Genomic DNA, 12,312 nt, shown 5'->3' on the forward strand with positions numbered 1-12,312 from the left:
TTTTTCTTAAAATCTCCCACTTCCATCAGATGATATTCTGCCAGATCTGCTGTGAGCCTTTCCACAGCTTCTGCCTCTCACCAGAGGAGCGCCCTATCAAGGAGAACAAGGAGAACTGGTGCTGCAGGCGCTGCAAATTCTGTCACGTGTGTGGACGACGAAGCAAGAACACAAAGGTGAACAGCCCAGCTTCACTTATGATTAAAAAACTAAAATGTCCCACATGTGTTTAAGGATCTGAAGAATAATAGTACAGTTTTACTTGATGTGATCCACCGTCCTAGTCATGCTGACCATTACAATATCTCTCTGTGATTTCAATGGATTTTACTTATATCCACAGTCCAGTAGAGATAAACGCCGAAGCTGTTTTTGCATTGAAACAGCATGAGGGGGCAATTTTAAATAGTAGAAAGTTTGTGGAAAGAAAAGTTTATATTGGTACCTAACTATTACTTAAAGGTGGTGGTGGTGGGGTGGTGGTTATTATGCTAATTTCAAGCTTCATATTTTACTCTGTGATACCTGTTAGCTTAGCATAATTTACGGTTAAAAAAACTCTGTGCAGGCCCTCATACAGCCTCTGCCTGAAACGACTCAGTCAGCTCCGTCCCTTTAAGAAACCCCGCCCCTACAAGCCCGCTTTCTTCTGGCCTGCTCTCAGAAGCTTGCTGAGGCTGCACTTTGTGACGTCACAAAGTGCAGCGTTCACAGCAGCCTGCAGACGGAGCTGAGAAGCCTGGGGGTTACTCCAACATACTTTCACCAACAGATTTGAAACTTCACCCACATTTAGTCTGAACATCCAACATTGTAACATTAAGTACCGTAAAATCCGTAATATAAGACGCAGTCTGTTTTTGGGGGTATCCCAGCAGGAAAAAAGTTTTCTTTAGCTATTTATTAATAAAAACATGTATACAAGTTACTTCAACACTATTTCAATTAATGTTCATTTAAACCACATTCAAAACACAAACAAATTACAGCCTACCATCTGTTTTTGACATGTCGAGTTTGCAATCCTGCTAGCTACCGGTGCTGTAGCTAGCGGTAGCTGGCAGCCTACGGTAACGTAGATTGTTGTGAGGGTAGCATCTGCAATGGCAATCATGACAGTGCGAAGGTGTGACGTCACCACTTAACAACCAACAACTTTAGCTAGATTATAGCGCCATCGTGTGGGTAAAATACCGTAACACAATAACATACTGCACCTCTCTCTGTATTTTATACTGGTATATCTGTCGCACTGGTATATAGGATGCAGCACATTTTGTAGATGAAAAATAAATATATTAAAAGTGCATCTTATACACCAAAATGTTATGGTACATGTCTTAAAATGTGAAACAGCATAATACCCCCTCTTTAAAGACGATGAACCTATCCTTTTATTATTGGGTTTCAAACAGTAACTTATGTATCAACCTAAATAATTAACCCATATATAATTTAAACTTTGTCTTTTCTCTCCAGCCCGTGTTGCAGTGCAGAAGATGCCAAACCTCCTACCACCCTTCCTGCTTGGGACCAACTTACCCCAAGCCTATCACCTGCAGCATGCCTTGGGTAAATTATTCAGTAGCCTTCAAATACACGGGGTTCTCCTTGAACCTGCTTTGAATAATCCAAGGGACCAAAGGGCTTCATATACTGACTGTTGAGATATTGTTGTGTTTTTATAGGTGTGCATGACGTGCATTCGGTGTAAAAGCTGCGGCGTGACTCCTGGAAAGACCTGGGACTTGGCCTGGAACCACGAGAAGGACCTCTGTCCTGACTGCACTGTTCTCCACGACAAAGGTAAGAGACACCTCTGAGTGTTTCCTGAGGCCATATTTGTTGCTTTAAGGGATGACCTGTTCTTGCATGCATGAGGGTTAGTAGTTCAAATGAGTGACGGTAGAAATGGACGATTTGACTGATATATTGTTTTTGCATTAGGTAATTTCTGCACCGTCTGCCACAAGTGCTACAAGGACAACAGCCCGCGCACGCAGATGATGCAGTGTTCACAGTGCAGCCACTGGATTCATCACATGTGTGAAGGACTTTCAGGTGAGCAACACTTCAGGCTTTTCATGCCAATCAACACCACATCAGGTGATTTGACTAATGAATTCCTACTCTTGGTAAACAGGTTTAGTGTTGTTACATTTGGACTGCTGCGCATGACTGAATGCAGTTGCCCACATTATAATGGGTTTTGCATTAAGTCAAATTTATTTGTATAGCAAATTTAAAACAACGTGAGCTGCTGACCAAAGGGCTTCACAGCATAACGAACGATGTGGCTCACAGACAAATATATATCTTTTTAAACTTGTTTGTTTACATTATTTTTATAACAATGCAGATCTATTCAACATTAAGGCCACTAAAACGTGTCTGTTTGTCATTACAGATGAGCTGTATGGCTTGCTGGCAAACGAACCAGTGGAAATTCCTTTCACGTGTTTGCCCTGCAGCCGAACTGAAACCAGCAGCTTGAAGGTGGAGCTGCAGAGCAGGCTGACAGCCGGGCTGGAGGAGGTGCTCACTGGCCTCCTCTCCAACAACGCCACACAGCACCTACTTACCTGCAAAGCGGTAAGTGCTAACCTTAGATATATTCTCAAAAGTCCTGCTCTATAGACGTAGGTTTTATTTTCCCGTAATAATGTTTTACTTCAAATGCATTTATTATTGTTATTCGTCATCTGTAGCTGAATTGGTCCTCTTGTTTTTGTTTTTCAGTGTCAGGAAACAAACAGCACACACTGTGTCAGGGGGCAGCAGTCTGTCTGTGATCTACAAGCCATGGAGAAGAAGTTAAAAGTGGGCAGTTACACCTCGATAGTGAGTTTACTCATCCTGATAATCTGCTATTAACAGGTACCAGCGCATGGTGATGATCTCGACCTTTTCCTGTTGAAATGAATAAAAAATAGTTGCCTCCGAAGTTAGTAACTCTGTGTCTTTGGCTCTTCATCGAAGCACTGACCTTTTTGTTTCTTCCCCCAGAAATCTTTCCATATGGACGTTGCTGCTGTGATGAAAAAGTGGCTGAAGGAGGAGGAGCTTCTCCCAGAGGATCAGACGACGAGCAGTCAGGCCAGAGCGCACTACGTCAAAGTGAGCCTCCCTTCCCCCACGGTTTTAGAAGACCATGTTTCATTGATTTCCTATCCAGATCTTTATTCATCCACGTTGTTTCATGATAACTTCCTCTAGTTTAACTGTCTGGAATTTGGAGCTGAGTAACTCAACAAAAACAGACTGAAAATAGGAAAGTAAAATATAGTTAGATACGTCCAAAAGTAGAGGATGCCCTTTACAATAATCATGCTTTAGTTTGCCTCTAAACTCATTTTGTTTTACCTCACAGCTGATTCAGCGGGTTTTCAGCTGGTTTCCTGCACACCATCTGAAAAAGTGGAACTCATTCACTGAGGAATTCCCAAGGTAAATGTAACACCATGTACATATTATTCCCCTCATTTACATGTTTTTATTATTCCGTGTTCAGTCCAGAAATCTGCTATTAAAAAATAGATTTTAAAGTCAACAGCTGTCTCACATGTCTCCTCTGGCCCTCTCCTCTGTCTCACTGTTTTTAACCTTCACTCTGCAGTGGCATGCTCCCTGAGGCGGTCCTCCCACCTTCTAAGGAGCACAGCTATGCACAGTGGATGGAAAGGACTTACCAGCCTAAGGAATCCAGAGGCCCACAGGCGGGGAAAGCTCTTCTGTCCTCTGTCACCCCTCAGCAGTCTGGTGTATCACACAGCCTCCCTCTGAAATCACACGGTATGGAAACTTCTGCAGCCTGCTCTGTATGCAGTGTCTGCTAAAGACTTTCCTACGGTTAACTTCTTGAAGGGAAAGATGGAGTCTTGACAGGTTTCACTTTCACGAACATATGCTGTTTGTATGTGATGGTTAAGTACATAGACTGTATAAAAAGATGGACGACATGACAGCTCCCTAAAAGTGAAGCCGAAACATCTCTATCGCCCCCTGCTGCAAGCTGCAGTATAGGTCATAAAGCCCGCCTCCTCCATGTTGACAGATGGGACATGAGTCAAACTATAAAATCAAAATACACAACAAATACATTTTTCTCAAACGTGGTTTCTGTCGTTATAATTACAATTATTATAATTAGTTATTATCATGCTGATTTACGTCCAAGTGATTATTTTTATTTTTAATGAGTAATATTCGAAGCTGTAAAACGGATGATTGACAGCTCTGTTGACCAATACGGCTCCTGCAGCCGATCAAATCCGGATAAGCAGAGTAGAGGAGGAACCGTGAGAGAAAACGTAACTAAAACAATCACTACAGTCACTGAAGTTTCCATATCTGTGAACGTTCACCTCAGACCAACACAAAGAAGCTGTTCTGGCGTGCGGCGTCATTGCTGATTTTCGGTAAGTTAAGTGTGTGTGTTTTGGTTAGCGGAAGTGGCTATGACGGCGGCACCTGTCAATCTGCGCAGCTCTGGCTCCAAATGTCGTTAGCATCGCAACATGGCAGCGACCGTCACAGGTGCTATTTTGGCATCAATTCCGTACAATGAGAGCAGATGGAGACGCGTCGTCCATCTATAGTCATTGGTTAAGAATAATTAGCTGTCTGTCTTATATTTAGTTGTAGACTAGAGGAAAGAGGATTAATGATGCTACAGGGCTGTTAGACAGTTTTTGCATCACATTGAATGGAAATTATATCAATGGCTGAAATAATTAATCGGTCTAAGAGTATGTTTGTTGACTCTCAAATGACATATCCTTGCAAGTATTTTACATTCTTGTGTGTTCATGTTGTCCTCATGCTTCCCCACAGGTGGAATTAATGATCTGGAAACTACCAAGACAGAAGATATGAGGCAGTGTGCCCTGTGCCAACAATATGGAGACTCTGCTCCCAGTGTGAGTTTAACTGTCTTACCCTGTTTCACTGCAAGGGCTGCAAAGAATAATGACTGAATAATGAATTAATTTTTTTTAATGATTTTTTTTCTCAAATATTGTTTGGGTCAATACCACATTAAAAAGTGTTTTCAGTCAAGCAGCCCGAGACCTCTGCATGTCATCGCACGTCATAAAAACGGGTTCCCTCTAACAATTCTTCCATGATGTGATTTTATGTTCATCCTGATAGGAGGCAGGACGGCTGTTGTACTTGGGACAGAACGAGTGGGCCCACGTGAGCTGCTGCATTTGGTCTGCAGAGGTGTATGAGGAAAACAGTGCTCTTTTGCAAGTGCACAGTGCTGTCTCAAGAGGGCGCCACCTGGTAAGCTTCAAACAGGAAATGGTCAATGGTGATCACTTCACTAGTAAGCAGTGTTCATTTTTGCAGTGTAGATTTAGTCTTAGTCTTCCGACTAAAATGCTGATTAGTTTTAGTCACGTTTAAGTCATTTTTATCCTTTATAGTTTTAGTTTAGTTCTAGTCAAAAACTCAAAACATTTTTGTCCAGTTTTAGTCAATAAAAAGTCATCACATTTTAGTCAAAACATTTCTCTCTTGAGAAAATATGCCACCACTAACGTTTTAGTCTCGCCTCGTCTTGTTAACGAAACCAAAACATATGCATCGTCAGAGTTTTTATCATCTATTTTTTCTCGTCAACGTCTCGTCTTCGTCATGGAAAAAAGGTTGTTGACGAACATTTTTCGTCATTATTTTCTTGAACGAAATTAACACTGCTAGCAACTGGATGTTTATTCTTCACTGTCACTCTGAGTGTCGTAGGATTGTAGTTGCATCAGCTCTGAGATAAAAAAAAAAGTGAAACGCATTATGACATATTTAACACGATTTGTTTTTTCATTCTCCAGCGTTGTGATCGTTGTGGGCAGTCGGGAGCCACTGTGGGCTGCTGTCTCTCCACCTGCCAGAGTAATTTCCACTTCATGTGCGCTCGTGCCCAAAACTGTGCGTTTCAGCAGGACAGGAAGATCTACTGCTACAAACACCGGGATCTTGTCAGTGCAAAGGTTTGGACTCTATGTGGCGTCTCTTATATTATTAGTTTTAATCTAGTCTTTAACATACATTTTTTCTCAGTGGGGAAAGCTTTACTCTTTGAGATTACCCACGCCTTTTGATTGTGTTTATAATGAATGAATTAATACTTTATCGTACTCTTCCAGAGGGTGTCTGGGAAAGGTTTTGAAGTCACTCGACGTGTATACGTGGACTTCGAGGGGATCAATCTCAGGAGAAAGTTTCTCACAGGCCTGGAGCCAGAATCAATAAACATGACCATAGGTAAGAACGTTTGGTTGTTGCCCATTCTTGGTTTGAGGTGCTTTATACAGCCTCATATATCAATCTGCCTCTGTCGTACTAACATGTTTAACCTTTCTTCTCTCACTTTTCCAGGATCTCTGCAGATTCAGAAACTTGGAGTGTTGTCAGAGTTGTCATCTAATGGGAGGATGCTGTATCCGGTTGGCTATCAGTAAGTGATCATTGTTATTTTACAAGTGGCCTTGCTACATTTTTCTTTAGTATGATTAGCGATCTTTTGTGAATTTTTTCTTCTACTGTTGTTTTTGTTGTTACACTCTTCTTCCCTTCCTCCTCCAGATGTTCTCGGTTGTACTGGAGCACTGTGGACCCCCGCAGACAGTGCAAGTACACCTGTAAGGTGACCGAAGTGAGCACACCGCTTCCTGGTGAGGAACAAGATCCAAAGTGGGACCAAGAAGAGAATCACACCATAGTCCACAGTCCCAGTCACCACAGAGGTCAGCAGGAACTTTAACTTATTGACTTTAACTTGCAGAAATGTTTTTCCAGTTGTATAGAGCTCACATGTGAGCTTAAAAGACGTACACACCCCGTAAGCTTAAATTAAAACTGATTCAATTGTTTTGTTCTTTGTTTTTGTTTGTTAAAACTAAGTCTGGTCTTTTTGGCTGTACCTATTTGTTTGACACCTGTTCTTCTTCTCCAGATATGGACTCCCTGGATCATTTAAGCTCCTCGTCCAGCCCCGTCAAGTCCACTACCCCATCACCCAACTCTAAACAGCACAATACTCCTGGATCTAAAAGTCCTGGTTACACACAGACCAGGAGACCAGCAGGAGGATCATCTCGACCTCTTCCGTCTCCTGGTACATACTTTTGCTTTCTTGTTTGATATTTTAAATTATGTAGTTTGGTAGTTTTTCTTCTCTTCTTATCTTCAAAAAAATTGCCTCTTTACACTTTGTAATTTGATACTTTTCAGGGTCCGCTCTTCCCAAATCGCATCACGTTCTGACACTGAGAGACCTTGAGGACACCCGCAGGCCTCGCAGGCTTTCAACACGTAGCCGCTGCAGTTCCTCGCAATCAGACAGCGACCCCACTGTACCGATGACCCTCCGCTCCGGTGGCACCATCCAATCCAGATGTGCCCTCTTCAGCTCCCCTCCGAGATCATCAAACTTGGGATCAGCCTCGCCTCCTCTGTCAAGACAGAACTCAGCATCACCTGTCTGGAACTCCCCGCCGAGATCCTCCAGCATTTCTGTGACGCTGTCACCTCGGCAGGGAGCCATCACTCACTCCCCTAGAGGGAGGCAGAACTTTAAAATCACCACTCCAGTTTCTGCAGAGGTCCCTCAGGACTTCCTTGCATCGTCTGAGGCAGAAGATGCAGCAGTGGCCACAACCAATGGGATCTCACTGGCCCCTGAAAACCTAGAGGAGGAAGTAGCTCATCTCATGTCGCAGGAGCTACCTTACACTGTGTTTGACACTGACACGGAGGTCGCAGTGGCATCTATGCTGAACGCTAAGCTCGACTTTGACGAGGCTCTGCTCACTGAGAATGTGACACAAGAGGTCCAGGAAGGTAATCGGGGAAACGACTCTGAAGATGAAGACTCGAGCCATTACTTAAAATTCTCCCGCACGGTGGTGTGTGACGCAGCTAGCAGCTCAGACGCCTCTGGTCAGCTCCCCTCAACACAGTCGATCTCACAGTTAGATGGAGCGGATGGCGGGTCGGAGAGCGATGAAAGCGAGGCAGTCGATGACGACGCTGAGCACAAAGGAGTAGCTGAAGAGTTAAACTTCCCCACCAACCATAATACTCCGACTAAGCAGCTGACAGTCGCTCTAAAGAGGCTGGAGTCGATGTACACTGTTTCAAGCTCAACAGCTGAGTCAGAGTTTCAGGGAAATTCTCCACCAGCTGAAATCCTTGATTCCAGTTATGCAAACGATGGCATGTCGGTCCAGGAAGAAGAGGTCCTGATGAGCTCTGAAACACCATCATCTCACAATGACATGTTTTTGGATTCAGCTTCAGGCGCCTTTGTTTCTACTGAGAACGGTGCTGTTTTGTACCAAAATAAGGAAATTGACAATAAAGATGAAAACAGCTCATCCAACGACTCAGTTGAAGGATTTAAAGATGATTTGAATGATCCTGACTACTCTCCAGAGCCCAAAGCCAAAAAGTCTCCCACTGGGTCCATGAAAGCCATCATAGTGAAGACGAAACGTCCACCAACAAACCTCAAACGCTTGATACCAAAACCAAGTCTTCAGCAGCGTGTATCGGTTTCTACTGCGTCCACTTTTTGTGCAGTTCCACGCACGGTCACCTCCCCCATCGTGATCAACGGTTTAAACGCTCTACCAATTCAGCCCGGTGCCACACGGGGCAGAACTGTTGCCATCCGCTTGGACAGCTCTAGGCCAGTAGGTCAGCCGCAAGTCATGATTCAGAATCAAGCAGCGGCCACCAGCTCACCCCCGGCCCCAGCCCCTGCTCCTCAGGTCCTGCTGGTCAACCGTCAAGGTCAGATTCTGATCAAAGACCCAAGGACAAACACCTATCAGTCTCTCAGTTCAAATTCTCCTGCCTACAGTAAAATAAGCCAGATTGCCAAGATTCTGCACAGTGGTAACGCCTTGCAGCGTGCCGTCCCTCGTGTCATTATAAAGCCTCGTCCCATCCCCACCGCCACAAACGTCCCCACTACAGTTAACAACACGACAACAACAGAGAGAAAAATCATTTTCAGAGTGTTGCCGGTGAAAAGCAGTGGGACTCCAACTGCTGCAACTCCAACTGCTGCAACTCCAGTCGTTGTGCAGAGCTCTCCTGAGGCAAGTTTCGCCACAATTGAGAACAGCACAGCTCAGGCTATTATTAACAGAGCCATGGCTACCCACCGAGAGTCACCGCCAAAACAGAAACCAAACATCCTCAAAAACACTCGACAGCCAAAAGCCAAACATCAAACACCACCCCAGTTTCAGGACGCAGAGGACTCCGATCAGTCACCTGCTGCACGTTCAGAGTCCCCTTGCAGTAGTATCAGTGAAGCAAATTTCAACCTGAAACCGACCCCTACTTCATCGCGTCACCAGGTGAGGGTGAAGAGAGTGTCATCAGTGTCTGAAAGGCCTTCCAGGAAGAAATCCAAGATAGACTTCTTGAAGGATCCCAGCAGTGACCTGGAGGAAGTTAATGAAGCCAGGTATTCAAAGATTCCATTTTTCTGAACATATATGTTCCACTGCAGTGCACAAGAGAGTATAGGAGAAAGTATAAGTACCAAAATACACGTTTACATGTAATATAGGTGGATAATTAGATTTCTACCTGGTCAATAAGGGGCTACAGTTGGTAGATTACTTAATTATTGGTTTGAAGCAATCTCAGATCGCTCCCATCGGCTGTAGCCTGACGACGATATAGCCTCTGGAAACAATGGTGAACATGCCGGGGCATGTAGCCGGTGGTTAGCGATACACGACTTCCTTTTCTGTGTGCTGCATTGTTTACAGAAAAATAACCTGTATTTGTTGTGATTTACTTTAATTAACGGTGCCGAAAAAAGATTTTTAAAATGCTCATTTGTTGAACAGAGGTCTGGTTGATCATTTCTGATGCATTCGAGGAAGTCGGGAAATCTGAACGCTGAACGGCTTTCGTCACACCGCGTCAAGGAATTTATCTCAAGTTGAATTTTAGATCTAGAACAGTTTGTTAGCTTGTTAGCATGCAGATGTCTGTTTATAGAGATTAATAAGAAGCTAAATCGTTGTCAGATAGCCGCTGATGGAAGCCGGGATGTCTTCTGATTATGGCGCATTGCGTGCCACTTGCTTTCACTCTCCACACTGGACTGTTTTTCCTGCATACGCAGCAGCCTGCTAATACGTGATTGGTCAATATTACTCAGACTACAAGCGTACTACAAACAGAAACCAGAACACTTGCCGTCCCGGAAATCCACGTCCCTGCCTACAGATTCTACATTTCTATATAGAATCTCTAAATAGAGTTTAAAGTAATAAACTACATATACTGGTGTAATATTTGGAATTTGCCCAATGACATTTTTATCTTATGTGCTTGTTTGCATATTTGAAAACCTTAACCAAACAAAAAGAAATCTCCTGTCCATTTTCATGCTTTATCATTTTTATAAAGTACACGTAGACAGCCCCTAATGTAGCAGAGTAATTGTTATAATACAGGCAAATTGTTGAATGTACGACACGTTTTTTGTCACAAATCACCAGACTGTTAACTGTGTCATGTTTTCTACTTACAGGCCGAGCGGTGTGAGAATGAAAGCTCCAACAATGACGGATGTTCTTGATATGGACCAGGAGAATATACCTGATGAGTCTGAGCTTCTGAAGATAACTGCTCCTCCTCCTCCTGCACCCTCCAGGTGAGATCATCCTAAAGGAACCTTCGTTCTATGTTAAGCTAAGGAGCTAATCTTTTTTCTGAAAATGTACCATCCTTATTTGAGCATTCTCAGAATATTTTAAACTGTGTTGATTATTATGACCTCAGTTGGTTATTGTGCTCAAATTATTTTGTTTATACTGTTTCCTCAGGCATCCTCGTGAGAGTCTTCCTTCACAAGCACGAAACAACAGTCACATTCAGGCTAACTCGCACATGTGGGTCAGTGCTCGCCATGGAGACCTCTCTGAATGGGGCCCTTTTTCAGGTTTGTAACTAAAAATGTTTTTTTACATTTTATTTGAAAGTACATTTTTTAAAAACTTTTTTGACTGATTTCATTCTTTAGGTTTCAGCTCAGAAGAAGACATACCTGCGCCCAAATACAAAAAGAGGACGTACATGAACCAGCCCCACCTGCGCTTTGAAATCACCAGCGACGATGGCTTCAGTGTGAAGGCTAACAGCATCGAGGGTAAGAGCTGCGTCTTTACTGTACATGTTATAAATTCTGCTTCTCATTGTAAGTAGTTCAGTTTTGCCAAGCACTCACACCTTCCTCACCTCTGTAACTCATCAGTTGCTTGGCGTGCGGTGATTGACGGCGTCCTGGAAGCTCGAGCGGGCTTCCACATGAAGCAGCTTCCTCTGGGCGTGATGAGCGGGCCCCGGGTGCTCGGCGTCGTCCACGACGCTGTCATCTTCCTGCTGGAGCAACTGCAGGGTGCGGCAAACTGCAAACGCCACCGTTTCCGCTTCCACCGCTGTGATGACATCGAGGAAGAGCTTCCCATCAATCCGAGTGGCTGCGCTCGTTCTGAAGTCTACACAAGGTACAGACGGTTACTATTTGTCCTATTTAAAATGTTAATAAGTAGGGATGCATGATATTATCGGCACGTTATCGGTATCTGCAGATTATGCCTTGAAAATGGCACATCGGCATCGGCAGATATGTAATTTTTCTGCCGAAATATTCTGCCAATAAAACACTCTGCCTAAAAGCTTGATGATTCCCTAAAATAGCTTGATGTAATGCTACGACATTAACTCACAAGGTTATCAACAATATACAAATAAAGAATAAAACGTCAAAGAAACTCGGGCCAGTGAACAGAAGTTAAAAACCTTTCACAACTCTTAACTAACTAACAGTTAGCTCACACTCTCGTCATTTTACCGGACTTAACATCAAACACGCCGAAAATACACTCACGGCCAAAGCCAACGCTAACAGTGTGTAACATAAACATCAGTGCAAAACTAACTTAAATATTCATGGAGGCACACACGATAAAAACTGTCCGTCAGCGATCACTGATGTCTCCGTAGTAGGTGCAGTAAACAAGTCCGGGCATGTCTCCCTCACTGCCGTGTTTCGGTGAGATGCTGCATTCAAGTGCGCTCAGAAACATGAGTGATCAGACACGTGACCTTTTGTACCTTGCGTTAGGTGTGAAGAAAGGTGCAAGATGTTTACGGCAGTTTTTGGCCACTACAATAAGAGTAGGCATGATATCAATTCCACTACAGGGGAGACTTGATGTTCTCTGCCATTAGGTGGAAAAAAACGTCCCTAATATATTGGTATTGAAATCAGCA

General features: G+C 43.6%; 1 protein-coding gene across 2 annotated transcripts in view; it reads left to right on the forward strand.

Annotated features, from left to right (window-relative positions):
* The window catches only part of kmt2ba (lysine (K)-specific methyltransferase 2Ba), a 32,004-nt gene that overhangs the window by 17,064 nt on the left and 2,628 nt on the right, over positions 1-12,312 (forward strand). For both annotated transcript variants that reach the window (XM_069681035.1, XM_069681036.1), the window contains exons 12-32: positions 30-176; positions 1,480-1,572; positions 1,689-1,806; positions 1,948-2,061; positions 2,408-2,592; positions 2,740-2,841; positions 3,007-3,117; positions 3,371-3,447; positions 3,617-3,792; positions 4,834-4,919; positions 5,152-5,286; positions 5,835-5,993; positions 6,150-6,267; positions 6,382-6,460; positions 6,589-6,749; positions 6,959-7,120; positions 7,237-9,484; positions 10,568-10,690; positions 10,863-10,978; positions 11,060-11,185; positions 11,291-11,543. In XM_069681035.1, the coding sequence (XP_069537136.1) occupies positions 30-176; positions 1,480-1,572; positions 1,689-1,806; positions 1,948-2,061; positions 2,408-2,592; positions 2,740-2,841; positions 3,007-3,117; positions 3,371-3,447; positions 3,617-3,792; positions 4,834-4,919; positions 5,152-5,286; positions 5,835-5,993; positions 6,150-6,267; positions 6,382-6,460; positions 6,589-6,749; positions 6,959-7,120; positions 7,237-9,484; positions 10,568-10,690; positions 10,863-10,978; positions 11,060-11,185; positions 11,291-11,543 (4,889 nt within the window). The remainder of the gene's footprint in view (positions 1-29; positions 177-1,479; positions 1,573-1,688; positions 1,807-1,947; positions 2,062-2,407; positions 2,593-2,739; positions 2,842-3,006; positions 3,118-3,370; positions 3,448-3,616; positions 3,793-4,833; positions 4,920-5,151; positions 5,287-5,834; positions 5,994-6,149; positions 6,268-6,381; positions 6,461-6,588; positions 6,750-6,958; positions 7,121-7,236; positions 9,485-10,567; positions 10,691-10,862; positions 10,979-11,059; positions 11,186-11,290; positions 11,544-12,312) is intronic.

Source organism: Semicossyphus pulcher, unplaced genomic scaffold, assembly GCF_022749685.1.
Source record: "Semicossyphus pulcher isolate SPU_LCO1_2020_fin unplaced genomic scaffold, fSemPul1.0.p SCAF_5, whole genome shotgun sequence".
In the NCBI taxonomy this organism is placed as follows: Eukaryota; Metazoa; Chordata; class Actinopteri; order Labriformes; family Labridae; genus Semicossyphus; species Semicossyphus pulcher.